The sequence below is a fragment of the Pleurodeles waltl genome, chromosome 1_1, assembly GCF_031143425.1.
Source record: "Pleurodeles waltl isolate 20211129_DDA chromosome 1_1, aPleWal1.hap1.20221129, whole genome shotgun sequence".
In the NCBI taxonomy this organism is placed as follows: domain Eukaryota; kingdom Metazoa; phylum Chordata; class Amphibia; order Caudata; family Salamandridae; genus Pleurodeles; species Pleurodeles waltl.
Genome location: NC_090436.1, coordinates 199,639,444 through 199,659,755, shown reverse-complemented (window position 1 = coordinate 199,659,755; position 20,312 = coordinate 199,639,444). Strand labels below are relative to the sequence as shown.

The 20,312-nt window shown below is 45.6% G+C and overlaps 1 protein-coding gene across 1 annotated transcript; it reads right to left on the bottom strand.

The window, feature by feature from the left end:
• Window positions 1–15,505: 15,505 nt before the first annotated feature.
• Window positions 15,506–19,991, bottom strand: RXFP3 (relaxin family peptide receptor 3). Its single transcript, XM_069220564.1, has one exon. It carries the CDS (start codon window positions 18,632–18,634, stop codon window positions 17,375–17,377), a length of 1,260 nt encoding a protein of 419 aa, XP_069076665.1. The 5' UTR covers window positions 18,635–19,991; the 3' UTR covers window positions 15,506–17,374.
• Window positions 19,992–20,312: the final 321 nt, after the last annotated feature.

Sequence of the window (20,312 nt, the reverse complement as noted above, 5' to 3'; positions counted from 1 at the left end):
ATATGTGCTATAAGATTTGTATAGGAGCAGGAATCCTTGGAGCCCTGACGAATGCTCTTGATCATTGTTGTCACTATTATAGGCAGGAACATGTAGGCTTGTTGTGGAAGAATGGAGCAGTGTACCCAGAAAGATTGATGTTAACTGTTGAACACAAAATCGCAAAAGGTATAAAACAATGCTGAAGTAACTATTCAATCAGCTTTGTAGAGGAGAATGTCATCACTTCAATATGGCACCTGCAGACTACTTTTCGCACTGTTTGTCAAGGCTATTTCCAAGTGATTGCACATCTATTCAGATCCTATTTCTTTCTCAGAACGTAAGAGTGTAAACATGTCCCTAGATATCTAAACTATGCTAACTTTCTACAACATGCATTTTCCCACTTTCAACCCTGTGCCGATGTGTTGTGTTTGATTATCAGCTTTCTGACAAAAATATTGAAAAGCAAGGGTGACAAACTTCATTTTTAACCTAGAAATTCAACTTTAGCCTATTACACAAAGCACACAAAAAATGAACGCTTTACAGTTTTGAATTCTACTGTCAAATGTTTAATTTGCATGCTTTCTTAGGACAGTTTAAGCAAATGGATTTTTATTATTTAGGGCGGGTGACTGACCACTTCAGGAATAATCACAACTCCTGTCAGGGTGGGCCTTTAAAGTCACTGAATTAACCTGAGCTCAGTGCCCTGGTAACACCTAGAAATACAACTCCCAAACCAAATAGGAAAAAGAGAATAAAGAATAAAATGACACCAAAATGACAAAAATCCAATCAGGGGAACCAAAGATTAGATTTTGTGAACATTTATGTGAAAAAAGAACCAAAATGTGCTGAGGAGCCAGTGGTCATCACTGTGGACCAGGACATAGGCACGATTTGAGGCCTACCACGATGGAGCCTGGGTCGGATACACCAGCCAGGTTTGTCCTGGTCAAAGATTTTACCTTTTCACTTAGGGCCTGATTTAGATCTCAGCGGAGGGGTTACTCCGTCGCAACAGTAACGGATATCCTGTCCGCTGAAATCTAAATACCATTGTTTTCTATGGTATTTAGATTTGGGCGATGGGATTTATGTCACCGTTGTGACGGAGTAGCCCCTCCACTGAGATCTCAATAAGGCCCTTAGGCCTATATTTATACTCGGATTGCACTGAATTAGCGTCATTTCTTTTTAACGCTAATTCAGCGCAAACCTAACTCCATATTTATACTTTGGTGCTAGACACGTCTAGCACCAAAGTTATGGAGTTTAGGTCGTTTTCTGGAAGTGAAAACCTACCTTGCATCAATGAGAGGCAAGGTAGGCGTTCCCATCCAGAAAATACGATATGGCCTTAGTGCCATATTTATCCCCACATGCTAAAATCTAGCACAGGGGGATGTGGGCCTTAAATAATGGCGCTAAGCTGGCTTAGCGCCATTATTTAACGCCTGGGTATGGGCAGGCGTTAGGAGACCTATAGGCATATTTCCATGGTTGGAGACCATGGAAAGTGCCCACAGGTGCCCTTCCCTGGCCCCAGGGACACCCCGACTCTCACCAGAGGGACACCACAGGATGGGGGACACATCCCAGGTACGTCCTGATAAGTATTGTTTTTTTTCCCGCTCGGGGACCCTCATTTGGGGCCCTCTGCATGGCGATGTCCCCGATGGCCATGCCCAGGAAACGTTTGTCCCCTGGGCATGGCCATTGGGGTGGTGGGCATGGCTCCTGTCTTTACCAAGACAGGAGCCATGTCCATGGGGGTTGTGCTTAGAAGCATTTTTCTGCCTCTAAACAGTGTAGCACCATGATTCGGCGCACAAGCCCCGGTTTCCCCTATGCCTCCCCCGCAATGAAAGCGTCCTTTCCAAAGACGCTATAAGTGCATTAGTACCAGCTAGCACCATAAATATGGCACCCGGCCAGCATCTTGGAACGGCGCTATACTTTTTCACGCAAAACTGTGCTAACGCAGTTTTGAGTGAAAAAGTATAATTCTGGCCCTTAGTCTTTTAAGTGCAAACCAAACACAGGATCTCACCACAGCAGTACACTTCTAAAATGCCCCCAGGACCTCATGGGGAATCACTTAAGTCAGGTTAAGTTATGTTATGTTATGTGTATTTGTAGAGTGGGCTATCACTTGCAAGGTTATCTTGAGGCTAAGTAAGAGATCAACCTTATCCCTAAAGTCGTGTGGCAGTTACTTGGTAAGCCAGGTCTTCAGCTCCTTGCAGAACTCAAGAAGAGAGTTGGACAGTCTGATATGTAGTGGGAGGCTGTTTCATTCTTTAGGAGTGACTTATGAGAAGGTTCTGCATCCAGCTCTCATTTCTGCATATGAGTGGGATATGTGTGAGTAGGAGTCCAGCTGAGCATAGGTGTCTTACTCGTTGGTGGAAAGAGATGTAATTGTTCAGGGGTTCTGGACCTCTTAGAGACTCACATGGTGTCAGGCAGAGGCCAATAGCAGGGTCCAGAACAAATCCAGTTTCACTGGTCAGTTGGGAACGTTCAGGAAAAAGCCTCTTGCAGCTTGTTTGTCTGGGGTATGAGAGGGAGAAGGGCCAATCTTTCAGGGTTCCTCTCAGGTCATGGACAGCAGGCCCAGTCCTCTTCTGATCTTCTGCAGGTTGAGAAAATGTTCTGAAGAGTGGGGTCAGAGGACCCACATTTATTTATGTAACTAGCTAGTGGGTGGGAGTGACTCCTAGCCACTCCCTAAACATTGGGTTAAACGTTCCTGAGGCCACCATACTCACTTTTTTCAGTAAATCCTGTTTACCTTGCTCCAAACAGGCTCAAACCTCCATGCATCAGGGCATTTTCAAGATTACAATGTTTTTCAGCCACTCTAAACTTGGGCTCTGAGGGCTAGGGGTATGTGTGGGGAGTTACTGAGTTACTATGATAATCCTAGTGCCAACCACATATGACACTATAATCCAATTTGTAGCAAGCACTTTACCCACAATAAACACAAAGACAGACATCCAGTGGGACAAAAGCAGAGTCCTTCAACAACCAGACATAGGATCCACAAGCATTGTCCTGGCATTCTCTTCTCTCCTTTTCAAATGTGCCCCAAATGTTACATGTGGTTCAACAAACATGTCAAGCAGGATTTGGCAGAGTGGTGTCACAGGATTCCCATAGCTCTCACCCTGAATCTTCTGTGGAGTTCCGTGGAGTCATCTCAGCCTTTTAAGGAGAGCCTATTTTTGGCAACTGGGAGGCATTTTGAACCTATTTCAAACCTATTCAAGGCTTAGCACATCTGAGAGCTGGCAGGGTCTTATGGGTATTAGCCTTCAGGCAGGTAAAAAATAACGTTCTCTAAGTTACTTTTCCTCAATGTTTATTCAAAATCAGACTTCATCATTGCATTGGATTTTTAGTAACTGTTAAAAATGCTTGTTTAGTTATTTTTCTAGCTGGTTCTATTACTGAGATACAATATTAGTATTATACTCTGTACTCAGGTTTTCTAAATAGGACAGCTCAGCCAACCTTAGTGAAAATAGCTTTTTTGGTCGTGTCATTATAGAGTCATGTTGACATAATTTTCAACATGTTCCACTTTTAAATACAATGCACCTATTTGGTGGGCTGCAAGCCCAATGTGGGTGCTGAATTATTAATACTTAAAATGAAGGTTTTGTTCAGCTAAAAAGAGTTATTTTGAAAGGTCATAATGCAAACTTTACACTGTAGTAGTTAGGCTAAAAAAGGCAGGCCTGGAGTATATGTTTGTCCTGCAATTGCTGTGGATTGCACAATGGGTGCTGCAGTCCACTAGTGGCATTTAGCCTCTTTACTTACTGCATCATATACTAGGGAATTATGGGAAATTTGTGTGCCAATTAAGAATAAGCCAATTAAACCATGTTTAAAGAGGGAACACAGACTCATTTACTTCTGGTAGGTAGGAGTACAGTTCGCAGAGTTCTAAGGCCAGCAAAAATAGTGAGCAAAAAATGTAGGGTGAACACACAAAAAGAGGCATTTTCTCCCACTTAATTTTTTACATACCGTTGTTGGAGTTAAACTACTGTTTCTTTTTGTTCAGCAGTATTACTTGCATACCTTGCTAATGTTAAGTGGATGGGAAAGCTGCTGTTCACTCTCCTTTTTAAATACAAATTTTACTTTTTCCACAAACCTAATAACAACACACATTTGACACTCTTTCTGAAAGAGGTTTCCACACAGCTGCATGTGAGTTCAACTCTAATTTCTTTCTCAGAACATAACATATGAATGTAAAGATCTGCCTGGTATGATTATGAGCTTTCAGACATCTATGTTTTGAAGCGGGGCAAATAACTTTATGTTTAGTGTGCATCCTATTCTCTCCCCTAGAACAGTCATCACACAAACCACAAGAACTTAAAGCTCTCCATCTGTATACACAGTAAGGGGCTTATTCACAAACCCCAGTGGCACAGGGCGGCGCAGCAAGTGTCTTGCTGTGCCCCTGGGAAAGGGAAAAAATGCACCCTATCTACATGCATTTCTGTCCTCTCCCCCGTGCTAAAACTAGCTGCCTAGCGCCATCACAGGCACCTTTGCACCATAGTTCAAGGGTGTCTGCATTGCAAGGAATTAGTATTTATGTGCAGGAAGGTGTCCCTTCCTTCACATAAGCTATCAATAGTGGTGATTTGTTACTTCTATGTATGCTGAATGCAGCACACATAAAAGTAGCAAATAGTCATTATCCTGCACATAAACAATCATTAATGGTATTTTGCTTTTTCTTTGTGATCTGCAAAATTCAGTACACATATAAAAAGGAAAAACCAGGAGAAATAAAAGTATTTCTCCTTGTTGCGCCACTCTAACGCCACCCTTGGGGTGTGGCATTAGTTTTTGGCACTGCCTCAATTTACGATTTCTCGTAAATCTCGGGCAGTGTCAAAAGCAATGAGTGTTGCATGGAAACACGCACAGCAACACCCACTGCACGCCCCTGTTAGCGGGTCTGACCTTAATACGTAAACTTACAAGGGGACGCAAATAGGTCGATGAACCTTTTGACTCACAATTAAGATGTTCTTACCATAGCTCCAGTACATAATCAAGAATCAATACACAATAATCAATAAGAATTAGTAATCAATAACATCAATAATCAATGGAGTCAATAATTGTCACTATGACCTTTCAGTCATGAATAACCACACCTTTTAGTGAAAATTAGAATATTTATTTCCCTACATTAACAGTGCTAAAGTCATGTAGATTAATCTCAAAATCAGATGAAACACATACAGAAACAGTACTGGTGGTCCAATACGGCGGAAGAAACATAGGGCCTCATTATGACCCTGGCGGTACAGAACCGCCAGGGCCAACGGGACGGGAGCACCGCCGACAGGCCGGCGGTGCTCCCTTGGGCATTCCGACCGCGGCGGTAACGCCGCGGTCGGACCGGGACAACTGGCGGTCTCCCGCCAGTTTCCCGCTGCCCAAATGAATCCTCCAAGGCGGCGCAGCATGCTGCGCCGCCTTGGGGATTCTGACACCCCCTACCGCCATCCTGTTCCTGGCGGTTCGCCCGCCAGGAACAGGATGGCGGTAGGGGGTGTCGCGGGGCCCCTGTGGGCCCCTGCAGTGCCCATGTCAATGGCATGGGCACTGCAGGGGCCCCCGTAAGAGGGCCCGCTAGTATTTCACTGTCTGCATAGCAGACAGTGAAATACGCGACGGGGGCAGTAGCACCCGTCGCACCTTCCCACTCCGCCGGCTCGATTACGAGCCGGCTTCATCGTGGGAAGGTTGTTTTCCCCTGGGCTGGCGGGCGGCCTTTTGGCGGCCGCCCGCCAGCCCAGGGGAAAACTTGGAATACCCTCCGCGGTCTCTGGACCGCGGAGCGGTATTTTGGAGGGGGGAAGTCTGGCGGGCGGCCTCCGCCGCCCGCCAGACTTAGAATGAGGGCCATAATTTAATCAAAGCTTGAACAACGACACATTCTATGGTTATGGTGCAAATCAATAACAAAGACAACTGCATCAATGTAATTATATACGTGAAGTTTAGCAGAGAAATTAATCAAGCATTAGTTCCTGCTATCATAATTTCATTAGTGAGAATCCTTAACTAACATCAAATTAGCATCAGCATGTCGGGCTTCATGCAAAACAATTTAGTAACACAAATTTGGAAAAACATCTAGCTATGGCTCTATTAAAACAGCGCAGTTGGTACCTAGAAAGGAAAAGCAAATATGCATAAAAATCACAGTTTAGGTTATACCTAACCTCAGTATGGATCTGCAAAGCAGAATCAGTCTTTGTCCTCAGGACATCAGTCGATCAACAAGGCATCTGTATTCAGCATCAAAGTTCAGGAAAGGCAAAGTCTTTAAGCAATAAAGTTAAACATGTCTCTTGTCAAGACGCATAAAAAAGTAGTAACCTCACGGTCAGGAAGAAAATGGGAAATGGGCTGAATGAATCTCTTCTCTCCATGAATTCTTGTTAAGTCAAAACTGTTAAAACTACCCCCCAAATACTTACTGGTCAGTTAAACATAGGTTCACACTTTGTCACAATAAAACTAAATTCCCAAATCTATGAATTCTAATATTACTCCGTTCACATGTCATTGATTGGTTTGTCTTAAAATGTCCTCATCATCCGGCTTGTCAGTTAACAATATTGTTGCAGCTTCTACTCTAGTCAGTATCTTCATTGTTCTTGTCCTGGGAAAGTCAGCCTCACACACATTACACATAAAATGTTGCATTAGCAGGAACATCATCTTCTAGCAGTCGCAGCTTCAGCTACAAGCACATTTAAACAATACAATAGAAATTCACAGTTTAACTCCTTTGGACAGCCATTCATTAAACGTTAAGAAATACAGCTTTTACATGAGGCCTGCAAATAGGCCAAGACACCCACTAAGTTAAGACCTACAATTAATAGAGCTAAAGCTTACTGCATAACCCTTAATATGACATAATACTACATTAGTCAAACAAATATTCATCATTTCATATTAACAAATCATTGATTAGTACATTTCGTTAACATTGGTGGCCATTCTTCTTGATCACATTTTCAAATGTGTGCATTATTTTTCTACGTTATTTCATTCTCTACATAAACTTATTATTCGGAATACATAAACACTCATTAATATTTTTTATTATAATGCCTGCGCCAGCACCTGTCTGCCACAAAAAAACTCTCAGAGGCCTATATTTACAAGGTGGCGTTAAGCTACGCAAAGTGGCTTAGTGCCGCCTTGTAAATGTGGGAATGGGCACAGCGCCACCGGAGCTTTGCTGAAAGTGCCGTTCCAGTGGCGCTAGGAGCTTGTAAATAAGCCCTTAAATATTTTTCTATAGTTTCAGACCTACTTTCAAAGTTTAGTTTGCAAGATGTTTTTATAGTACATACATTCCTCAGCTTTAAAATACTGTTCCTATTTGCTTAGATATAGTACTTCACCTTACTCATGTTGGGTGGACCAGACAAGCCAAATTTCACCACTTCCATAGACTTTGCACCCGCTCGCTTTTTGCACTCTTTTTGTAGGGTGTTTCCAAAGATTTCGGTTTGGGTTCACCTCCTATTTCTTTCTCAGTATGTAAGAGAGGAAGGTAAACAACTCTATGGATTATTTTAGACCTGCCTCACACTGAAATCCAAACCATGCTAACTTTGTACAACAGACACTCACCCATGTTCAACCCATTAATGGTATGGTCAGTTTCATTATGACGTTTTGGAGATATTTCTTTGTTACTGCAGTCATCATGTGAACCACAAGAAGTTAGTACTCTCTAGCTGTCCACACATTAAATATTTTTTACAGTTTTCGGGCCTAATTTAGTCTTCAGTTCACATGTTTTCACAAGCTACTAACGGACTATCCTATATCATGGATGTCAATTCACCAAAATGCCAGGGATAGCGGAAGTGATATCACATGCCCTTTGATCTCCACTTTTACTCATACACACATACTTCCACATACACTCAAATTCACACTTGCATACATGCACTCTCAAATCAATGCACTCGCAGCCACAATCGTGTACACAACATACATTTAAAAGCACTTTTTGCTTACCTCAGCTGCCATGGGAGAGCATATTCCAGCTAATTGTACTCCATTTTTATTACACTAATAGTGAATAATAAGTTTATTTACTATTAGTGTAATACAAAATTGTCACAAAACAAAGTGAGTGGAGCTCCAACCGGCGTCCATAAGGACGAGCTGCTCCTGGCACTATTTTGCTGCCTCTGAGGCCAGGGGTCTCAAAGACAGTGGCAGGGATCGCAAGGTGCAAGCTGGGGGTCGCAGATGCGACCCCTAAATGCCATCCAAGTCCTATATACACTTTTTTTCAATTTTAAACGCTGTTTCCTCTTCTTCAAGCATAGTACTTTTAGACCTTACTCACATTAAGTGAACAAGTAAAGTGCAAACTGATGGTTCAATTCACTTTGTAAACCCAAATCTCACCACTTTAGTAGCTGTAGCAGCAGGCAAATATTCACACACTTTCGGAAGGGTGTCTCCAAGGGGTTTCATGCGGGTTCAGCTCAAATGTATTTCTCAGGATGTAAGATAGGAAACAAAAAATGAAATTAGATGCAATAATTTGCAGCAGTCTAATAGCCAACTTAAAGCCAAGGTAAGTTTGTACAATGCACACTTTCCCACCTTCAACACTGCGCTCATCTGGGCTTCTTGATTACGGGGTTCCAGTTATCTGTGCTGAGAAGCAAGGGGAATGGCTTAACTTTTAGAGTACATCATATTGCCTCATCAAATGTAACACAAGCCATAAGAAGATAAACCTGCGAACTAATTATATCATTTTGTACAATTTTCGGCCCTACTTCTGTTCGCATGGTTTTATGTGGTAGAAACAGGTTATCCCACATGTTTCATTTAGACTAAAATCAATATTTCCTCTTCTTCATTATCACTAGTTGAATACTTTAATCATAGTCACAGAACGAGTAAGGTGAAAATTAAATGTCCACTCCACTTTATAAATCCATATCTCACCAGCTGACAAGACTTACTAGCAGCAGACTTTTCACACTGTTTCTGAGGTGTGTTCTCTAAAGACGTCCACGGAGGTTCAGTCAAACTTTCTCTTGCAGAATGTAAGAGAGGAAGGTAAGTAACTCTGTAGATTAAATATTTTAGACTTTGTCTACTTGTCTCCCACCCAACTCCAACCATGCTGATTTAGGAAAAAATGCTCACTTTGCCAGGTTGAACTCTGTCTTTTCTCTTGCATTATAATGTTTCCGACACCTATTTTTAGAAAAATGGACAAGCAACTTCATTTTTAGTCATAATCCTTCTCTCTTACCTATTTCATTCATCATACATACTACAAGAAGTTAAAACTCTACTCCTGATTAGACAGGAAATCATTTAGTCCATTATTTGCATGGAAATGTATTTTGCATGTTTTCAAAAGTTATCGACATAACATTCCAAATACGTTTCTCGCTATCGCACTCCGCTTTCTGCATGTTCAGATGTCCAACTTTGACTGCATAGTCATGTTCCATGCACAACTATAGTGTGATTTCAACATTCTGCGCTATTTCAAAAGGCAAAAGTCATTCTTAGGTAGGCCTAGATTACGTTTACGCTGCACAGCAGAGAGTTGGGCACAGGGCCTGACCGGAGGCGAGGTCCTGCAGGTAAGTCCATGTTGTGCATGGGTGGAGACCTTGCGCAGCCAGGGGTTGCCTGTTCACAGTGGGCTGGGCGCACCTTCCCTCCTTGCCCACCCTTGCTAATCTTGCCCCTGCTCCCCTCTAACCTCTCTTTCTCCATGCGGTGTGCCACTGCTCTCCCTAGCAGCACCAGCCTCTTCCCCCCTCACCCCACACAGTCCATGTGGTATACCCTTACTCCCTGCTCCCTTTTGCTGCCACTGTCCCTGGCCCGCTGCTGCCTCCCTAGCTACTCCTTCCCATGTCCCTGACCCCTCCCCTCTCTCTGTGTCCATGTGGCATGCCCCAGATTGCTCCCTACTTGGTCTTCCTAGCTGCCCCTGCCCCTTTGCTTTCACAGACATCTCTGGCTGCCTGTGCCCTTGCTCCCCCCTTGAAGTCCATGTGGACAAATTGGCCTGCCCCTACCCCTTCCTCCATGGCCTACTTTAGCCTCACTGCCCCTGCGCTGCCACTGTCCTCCCTGGCTGCCCATGTCACTGTCCCAGCTGCCCCCCCCCACCTCAGTCTGTGTGGTGCCCCTATCCCTTCCCTCCTTGGTCCCTTGTCTTGCCACTGCCCCTTTACCTCTGCTGCAATCACCCTCCCTGGCTGCCTTGGCCCTCCCCTCTCACTGCCCAGGTGGCATGTCCCAGCCTCCACCCTCTTTAGTACACTGTATTGTCACTACCTCTGTGTTGTCACTGCTCTCCCTAGCAGCATCTCCCCCCCCACTCTCGCTGTCTATGTAGTGTCCCTCCCTAGTACAGTGCCATTAAAAAAGTAATTATTGCTCTTCTTTCTGTCCTGTGAAGATAGCACAATGTAATTCCACATTGACCATATAGTGCTGCCATGCTACTTTACTAAGTGAGTTATACTCGTTCAACAGTTCGAATAGGTCTAGAATGTGTCTTTTTGGTTCACTCCAGTCTTTGTCCTTCTCGTGTGTTATATTTTCACTAACTTTACACTTTTTGCACTCATTCCACAACTTCAATTTTTAGTAGTAGTTCCCAACTTTTACTAACAAAATATAGTTAAACGAACCTTTATACAGCAATGCCTAGAGATTTGTTGAGTGCCCCAAAATACTGAAATCTACTCAGATCAAAGGAGGAAAGTAAATTTCCTTCTTTTGAAAACAGTTCTGTGAATTTTTCCCTGTCCTTTAAGCGTCACTGCATGTGTTGTGAGCTACAGAGTGGAAGCACTCCTTGAACCCTCGTGCAGATTTAAACAGCTGACACAGGTTTAAATTAAAAGCATGTAGGCATACAGGAAAAGGAGTAGAAAATCATATGTGTACTATGACTACAGATAAATACCCTTCTAGTGGCACACGTGCTGGTTTAGACGACCTTTCCATGTGTCACACACACACATCCACACAGAGGATATAACCTCCTTGGGTCCGTTGTATAGGTTATTTACTGATGGTTCTTGAAAAACGTTTTTAGGGAGTTGTTTCTGTGAGAAGAAAAAAACGTTGAATAGAACAATAAGAAGATGAACTAGAGGTGGGATTTATACAGCACAGAGACTGTAAGTGGGTGAATATGAGGGTCATTCAAAAACAATAAAAAACAACAACAGATCAACAGAAGAGAAAGCGATGAGCCATGCACTGGAGAATGGACTAGGTAAGAAGGGGACACTCACTGACAGACGTGAAATAGAATGGAGTTACAAATTAGTTTTGCCATTCAAGAACCACAAACTTTGGATGTAACTACAAACTGGTAGAAACATCGGATGCACAGAGTTCTTGCAAAAACATTTAGACTTAAGAAATTGACTATGCCTTCAAATACCTGGACCTAGTCTACTCTAGCAAGAGCACCTCTAATACAAGCACAGTATGGGATCTGGCAGAAATTACATTTCAGAACCAGTATCTCATGGATGATGACGTCTGATTAGGGTATTTGAACAAACACAGAGCAGTATGCTTCACATAGGTAGATTGCACATATTTACAGTTGAATTCACATGGCAATAACTTTATTTGCCCAAAATTATATGATTATTTGGTCGCGTAACTAGAGTTACAACCTAAGTCTACAAGTTTAAGGAGCAGAATGTTTTACTTGGGTCCCCATCACACATGCCAAGGTTGGGGCCTTCAAGTGTTAATTGAGGAGGGAGTGACTGATGGGGACCTGACAAGTCCCAGAGGCACTAACATTTTAAGGCAAGACATGTTTTGATGTAAAGAGCCATCTAACAAACCAAGCACCTAGAGCCTGATTCACAGTGAGAGTTGGAACAATTACGCATTATGAAATTCCACTACCTTTCATCAATGGTAAATTTTTTCTTCCATGTGAAAATACATTTACCCATAGAGAACTCCCTTAACATAAAACTCCATGATTTTAGAAGTGTTGCCTCCTCTTAGGCAGGATTAAGTGTCATTTCCAGAGTGGGAGAGGAGATTGAAATACCTATAAACTTACAGGTTTGTGGATGTTCGTAAAATCTTTCAGGGAGCCCCCTACCACCACCTCCCACTTCCCACTCCTTGAGACAAGTTTACTCATAAGCAATATCATTAGGAGTGGGCAAGGAGCTCTGCTCCACTGGCGGAGCTAACGGAGTTTTTGCCAGTCCGAATGGAGTCTGGAGTTCATCCAAAAGTTCTGCTAGCCCCGCAGCAGAGCGGAGCTCACCCAATGCACACTTAGCCAAGTTATGGGCTACACAGAGCAAGCGCAAACAGTCTGTGCTTGCGCTGCACAGACCATAACTGGGCTGCAGTGCACACTCTCAGCCCGACTGATGTTGACGTGGGAGCATGGAGCTGCTGCCAGCTCTGGTCCACCAGGTCTCCCTCTATCACCTGGGCCAGGCCCGGGAACAGGGGGCAGAGGGAGGTAGAGCTCTAGGCCGCTGTGGAGGAAAAGAGGAGAGGAGGACCCCCTGGAGGACCCAGGTAAGTCCTCATTGTCTCTCTTTTTTTTTCCTTGTTTGTGCACTTGTTTGTGCACACTGGTGCACATACAAGGACTGAAACAGCAGCTTTCGCTGCCTACAGCCCTGAATTCAGGCCAGGGCCGTAGGCAGTGAAGGTTGCCATTTCAGGCCTCTTGTGCACTGGCCTGTCCCGTGTGCAGAAGGCTGGTGTACAAGATGCCTGGCAGCTTTTGCAGCATACAGCCCTGTCCTGAACTGAGGCCAGGGCCGTAGGCAGTCAAAGAAAGCTGCTGTTTCAGGTCTCTTGTGCACCGGCCTGCCCCATGTGCAGTGTACACGGTACAGGCTGGTGCACAAGAGGCCTGAAATGGCAACCTTCACTGCCTACGGCCCTCTCCTGAATGTGCCCGATCTCGGAAGCGCTAAGCAGGGTCGGCCCTAGCTAACCAACCCTGCTTAGCGCTTATAAGATCCGTCACATTCAAGATTCTGCCGAACGCTGAACTCCGACTCTGTGGAATTCCATGGATTTTTTAATCTACTCTGCGGATTTCCACAGAGTGGAATCCATGAAATCCCCCCAGGCCTAAATATCATGCCACCGTTGGGTAATATATGGTGCAAAAGTACAAAAAAACTACAAGCACAATGCCAATTTTTGTGTATACCTCTCATTTGTAAATTGAGAAATTTGCACATGTAAATCTAGCTTAGACTCACAAATGGTGCTATGAATGAGCAGTGGTGTTACGCAAAATGATCCACTCCCCCCCTCCGCCCCGCAGAATGTGATGAGGGGATCCTGAGTCTCCCATATCTCACTTATATTCATTGGCCCTTGGCTGAATGGAGGTCCCTTGAAGGGTTGGGCCCCTCTGAAGGGTCCTCCCCAGTGCTTAATTTGTAAATATAAACGTGCCGTGCCCTTAGCCCTCCTCCTAAACATGCGGCTGCTGCAATTAAACGTGGGAACACAGAATACTGAGGCGGCGTAATCCTGAAGACATCTCGGGCCTCTTTAATCCATTTAAAGCCACTCCCTACCCCTTCAGCTCACTCTTGCAGCTTTCTACTTTCTCCCTTTGTGAAGCTTTTTCGTTTTTCTCTTCCTCCGTCTTTCCCATATGAGGCTTTTGCGCGCAGCAAATGCTTGGGACAGAAGAATAAGCCCTGGCCCTCAAAAATAAGTGCCGGTACTCAGCACCGGAAACAACAAGCACAAATTAAGCACTGGTACCCCCCTTCCTTCGCAGCAGGGCTGTCTGGGTCGGTGATACTTCCCGTCCATAGGCTTCATATCCAATACCATACATTTTCAAAAAACGGGCTTCTTACGCAGGTGGATTAAAAATTCACATGCCAGAGACTTTCCTACAGGTCACCTGAGAGAGAGATCTGCTGTAGTCAGGCATTCAAAGATGTGCCTCTGTTGACAGAGCTGCGTGAACGTCCCCATTTTATGGACTTAAAGGGCTTTTGTCCGCAGCAGGAAACCAGAACCTTAAACACCTAAAATGAAATTGAAACAAGGTAGAAAAGATGTTTCCTTCTTTATCATGACATTGTTTACAGTGGCATGGAAATTCATGTTCACCTCCCAGGAGCCGTTTTCAAGCCTGCAGTTATATCAACAGGGCACCCAGACTTTAGCAGAAGTGCCACCATTTGTAAATTCCTAGTCTGGAATCTAAGTGTGTCCTGGTGAGAGGCACACTTAAGACGTGTGAAATGTGCTCTCTCTGACGTATATAGAACAGTGGTAATAAAGGGGCATGCTTGCACTGCCTTGCAAGATAAAGTATTAATCGCTGCTAAAAAAGACTTTGTAAATGTGTATTGTTTGTTTTTGTAAGAAAACTGCGTATTTTTTACACCACTGCGTTCACTTTTCTATCAGCGCATTACAGGTTACATTTCAAAATATCTAAACAATGATACAAGAGGATGTGTTCCCTAGTGTGGCTTTAGTCACATATTAAGCCTTGGGGTTGTCTTCCTACGATGTAAAATGCAGTTATCCCTGCGGTATAACTTGGTATTTCAGTGTTGCATGAACCCAATGACCCTGGTTCTAACCTTTGCCTCAGACGGTGAATTTTTATTTAATGTGTGATAAAGAGGTCGCCTATGTATATCAGTGCACACCAGGGACCGTTCAGCACGTAAAATGCGTGTGCTCGAAGTAAGCCTCACATGTTGTTTTCTTCCTGACAAGTGTCAAACACTGCACCTGAGACACGCCCCTTGTCCTGTGGTGAAACACGTTAACCTCTAAAGAAACGCTAACCCTGATCCTCCATAAACAATAAAAAGGAAAACAATGACTACAAGTAATCGGCTACAAAAATGTATAAACGTGAAAACTAAAAAAAAAAAAAACACAGAAATACAATCTCCACGCGCGAGCCGGGGGTAACCTGCTCTGGTTCTTCCGTCCCATGACGCCTAAATACCCTTTCACTTCTAAAGTGAAGAGTCACACTGGCGACACCCTGCCCTGCCCAGCCGTGACCCCACTCCAGGAACATCCCCACCCCCTTCCGCCACCCCTCCCAACATCGCTGAAACTTGCCAGGCGGAGAGATCCCAAACCCCCGAGTTCGCTTCTGGCGGACATAGTAAGACTCTATAAAGTGGCGTAACGAAACTTGAGGGTCCCCCAGTAAATCACCCCTCCCTGCACCGCGGGGCTGCGGGGGCCTTTGTTGCGCCACAGACCCTTATAAAAAAAAAAAAAAACGATCTGGTTTTAAAGGCGCAAGTTCAAGTTCACACCAGTGTTTTCAACTTGTAAACATCCTCGCGTCTTCTCCAGCTAAGATCATCATCACCAAAAACGTAAATCAATATTCACAAGAGGGAGAGGAAACAGCAGTTCTTCAGTTTGGTTTTATTTTAAGAAAAGATTGAACACTACATTTTGTGTGTGCCCGTGCACATAAATTATAAAGAAGAAGTAACCGAAGGGCCGGCATAAGCGCCCCTACTTTAATGCATAAGTGGGCGGGTGGATGGGTGAAAGAGGTGGTTAGCTGAGTTGGTTAGGGGTGGAGTGCGGTGGATGAGTAAATGAAGAAAGGTCTTGGAGGAGCTGAGCGCACGGATGTAAAGATGGACAGCTGGTGCAAGACATGAGGGGATGTGTGTAAGGTGATTACTGAATGAACAGATGGATTGAAAGCTTGGTGGGCAGGTGGATGAGAAGATAGATAAGTGAACAGGTAGATGGCAGAAGAGATGCACACATGAACAGGAGGACAGGCGGGTTAGTAAATTGACTGGTTGTTAAGCTGTGGGTGGGAAGACAGGTGGATGGGCAGGCGGATGTTAAAGGCAGGTGGTCAAGGGATTGGAGAGACACCTGAGTTAGTGCAGAACTGGCCTTTGCTAAGATAGCACCCTGGGTATGGGCGGAGATAAGTTTGGCGCCCTTGCTGACGGTAGTGAATTCAATGGGGCAGCAGGGGGTCCCTTCTGTGTTCACCAGTCAGTACCTGGATGGGCAGCGACTGGCCCATAAACACAAACATCCCCGGACCTCCCCCAGCTCACCTTAGTTGCCTCACACAGATGGTTTTGTTGGTGTGTGTCAGCAGGGCTAAGAGGGCGAAGGGAGGGCAGGGAAGAGGGCTAAAGGGACGTTAAAAACATTGCCCGTGGTATAATAATGAGACTAAAACCACTTTAAACTGGCAAATCAGACAGAAACGAACAGACAGGGACAAGGCTAGAGCAAGATAAGAAGGGCGCTGCTGTTGGTATAACCTTAATGCACAATGCGACCTGCAGAAGAATAGCGCCCTGAGCCGGGGCCTAGCTCGCCGACGCTAAAGGCCGGCCACGAGTAAGTGATAGGTGGGCGAGCGAGAAAATAGCTGAATGAATATGTGGACGGCAAGGTAGATGGGTGGGAAGAGAGTTGAATTGACTTGGGAAAGCAAGACAATACACAAGTGAATGAGAAGAAAGGTGACTAAGTGAATAAACAAGTGAACTGTATGGCATGTGGATGTGTGGGTGGGTAGAAGCATGGATGGCTGTAATGGTGGTAATTGAGTGATAGGTAGAGGTATGAACAAATGGTTTAGAAGACATGCCAAAATAAAGACAGGCAGATACAGGAATGAATAAATTTGAAAAAATGAAAATGTGCATTGATAGAAAAAAGCAATGAGTGAGTGAAAGTTGGCGACCTGGACGCCAGTAGGTATGCATGAGTGAATGAATAGACGGATGGATGAATGGATGAATTATTCTGCAGGGGGATAGTTGCACTAATGGATAGATGGGTATATAGTGGAACAGATGGGTTAGTCGGAGCATATATACTTTAGCTGGATGGGTAGGTGAAGGAATTAGCGGGCTAGAGGACTGACATAAGGAAGGTAGGAGGACAAGCTATGTGGAAAGGCCTGGTGACAGGTGGATGTGCATGTATGGAAATATAGGTGAAGGACTCAATGGTTTGTTGTGTGGTAAAAGAAATGGAGGCATAGATTAACATGAATTTATGGCAGATGGATGTATACATGCATTGACGGAGTAAAAGGGTAATTATATGAGGGGTAATTGAGTGGGTGGATGGAAGGATGAGTACATGAATGAACAGATAGGTGATAGGCTGATGAGTGGATGGGTAATGGATGATAAATGGATATATGAGGATGCATAGGATAAATAAGTTGTGCATTGGCTATGTAGACAAATGGTGGGTGGCACATGGCTAGGCAGCTCATGGACCACCTCTAGGTATCCTAGTAGCGTTGCTCACTCGTACCACTTGGGAGCAGGTCATATCTGCAGTTGTAAATGACGGCGCCTGGGGGGTAGTAAGTGACCTCTGGTTCTGCCGGGTGTAGGGGCACCATGCCCTGAGCCTGTTCATCCTGCTCTGGTTTGGTGGTAGCAGTGAAGGGGCGCATGTTGGTAAGGGATGGAGAGGCGATTCTCCAGAAGAGGCTTTTGAGGGCTTTCCTGAACTCACGCCTCATCAGGCAGTACAATATGGGGTTCAGGCAGCTATTGGAGTGTGCCAGGCACACGGTGACGGGGAAGATGTAGGTCTGTGTGGTGAAGTACTCGTAGCCAAACTGTACCACGTTCAGCTTGACCAGGATCCCCCAGGTGGTGATGGCTTGGTTGGGCAGCCAGCAGAGGAAGAAGGACAGGACCACAATAGTCACAGACTTGGTCACCTTTGACCTGCGCTTGGTGCTGGTGCTACTCACATTCTTGTCCGTGATGAAACGCACCAGCATCAGGTAGCAGACGGTGATGATGAGCAGGGGGAGCAGGAATCCCAGCAGCACCTTCTGCGCGTGGTAAAGACCCAGCCAGAACTGGGAATTTCCTTTTGTGACTGGGAACTTGACCAGGCAGAGAACCTCATTTGACACAGTTGACGTGGTGGAGAAGATGGCGTGTGGTAGCGAGGCCAATATGGCGGCTGCCCAGATGAGAGCACTGGCCCACTTGGCCGAACAGCTGATAGGCCTCCTCTTAGCCTTGAGTGCAGAGGCCACTGAGTAGTAGCGCGCCACGCTCATGGCTGTCAGAAAGAAGACACTAGCGTACATGTTCATGGCTGTCACATAGGACACAATCTTGCACATGGCCTTGCCAAAGAGCCAGGTAAAGTCCAAGGCATTCTCCACTGCCCAGAAAGGCAGCGTCAGCACAAACTGAAAGTCTGTGACTGCCAGACTGGTGACGTACAGGTTGACTGAGGACTTTTTCCAACCCTGCTTCGTCTTCATGAGGTAGAGAACCAGCAGGTTGCCCACCAAACCCAGGGCGCACACCACAGAATACACCACGGAGATGGCAATGCGCACCAGTGCCCCATCCGCCTCTCGCCTGTCCAGCTCATCCGAGAGGGTCTGATTGGTGGTGCGGTTCAGTGGCCTCTCCAGGAAGTGCGACCACATGCCGATCAGGTCACGCTCCTCAGCCTGCTGCATGCTGCTCGTGGTGGCCCTTAGGAGGCAGGTGGTGTGGTTGCAGCCACCATCCATCCCATGTTAAGGGACGGCTGAGTAGTGTCCTCAATTCTGCGGGGGTCTCCTGAAGGGCACCGCTTTCAAAACACCGGATGAGGCAGAGGGAGGAGTTGAACCATGACTCAAGTTCCTAGAACAGTGGCTGACGGGGCGTGCGTGCCAAAGTAGGAGCTATGTTCACACAGAACCAGTTCACTGCACCCAGCGCTTCCCTAGCAACCAAGTGCCAGAAAGTGCACTCCATGGAAACAGGCTCTTGCCCATGGCGAATATGTTAGTGCTTTAAGGTATATACCTCGTCAGTCGTGAACAGGTCGCGACATTCCACAGGTTCTGCAGCGCACGGGACACGTGCATTCCTCCTGCCCCGGGATGAATGACCTTATGCTGGATTACATAGTTTTTCCTCTCGTCCCACGCTTCATTTATTAACCACTTTCACAAGTTTCCACTTCACTTCCTAGGCATTATTCGGACATTGTGCTCGTTGTGTCCCAAATCTATTCTCGCTAATTGTGTTTGATTTCCAAGCCACGCACCAGATATAAGGTTCCCGGTCGCAGGAGCTTTCTTTGCTGCAGGAGCGTGATCCGCTCCTGAGCCGGCACAGCCGGTAGGGCAGTCATACTTCTGTACGGGGTGTCGTGAACTGTCCTCGCAAACCCTCCGCTCATGGATTTCCTCCGCAGTTTCTTCCGTGAACTATGACTCTATCATCCCTGTGTTGCGCGGCACGAGGAACGGGCTGCTTGGTTTCCAGTCACAATAACATATATTCAGATCGCCGCGTGCACTTTATCGCACAGGTTGTCCCACCGCGGGATGCAGCAAGTACGCGAGCCCTGCACGAGACTTCATGAGCAATCCCCTCTCAGTCCACCGCCCGGAGCCTTAGTCTCTCGAAGACAGCTATTTAGGATGTGTGCACCTCTTCTCACATTCGGTTTCTTGTTTCTCTATCTGACCGTCTTCAGTGTACCTTGTATCCGTTCGCAAGGCATGGCGTTCCAAAACCTCTTCAAAGTGCAGGATTTGTATTGACCGCAGTTTCTTGCCCTATGGGCTTGGAGCGGGAGGTAAGACAGCCCTGTCCCCGTTTAATGATCGGTTCCCACTGTACTCCGCGTTTCCTTATCGCGTGCAGATGGTTCTTGTTGTCTTTCTTATATTTGTTCTCAGGTTCTCTTTAGATTCCTTGTTTTCCAAGTTTTGGCGCACACATCGTACGTTATTTCCGCACTATGTAGGGATCCGATGCAGCCATATCTTTCTGTGTCGCTGCTTAGGGAAGAGACGAGCAGCAGATTGGTGAGCGCGCCGTCTGCCCCTCTGCACTCTTCCGGAGGTTGCTTCTCACTGTTTCCATTCCCGCTCCTGCGGCCGCCCCACGCTTCTCATTGCTATTTGAACGAGCGCGAGCCGGACCAGAGCGCATGCGCGGCACCTTGACGGGCACTCTCCAAGGTGCTGCCAGTAGTGCGCGCCGACTGCGAATCCCAAGGGATGCAAACTCTGCCGGAACCCCCAGGCGTTTGGACCTCCCTTCTATATATTCGTCACTGAAAAAGATGCTTGTTAGTTTTGTTTTCTTTTTTTGCAGTTTCATATAGCACGAACTCGACCCTAAGATATTGGAGCGATTTACATGAGCACCGGCTATGTCACACAAGGACACATTCATTTTTTGGTAGGC

What these genes read in the sequence shown, in the direction of transcription:
- RXFP3 (XM_069220564.1), bottom strand. Translation starts at nt 18,634, where the DNA reads ATGGATGGTGGCTGCAACCACACCACCTGCCTCCTAAGGGCCACCACG.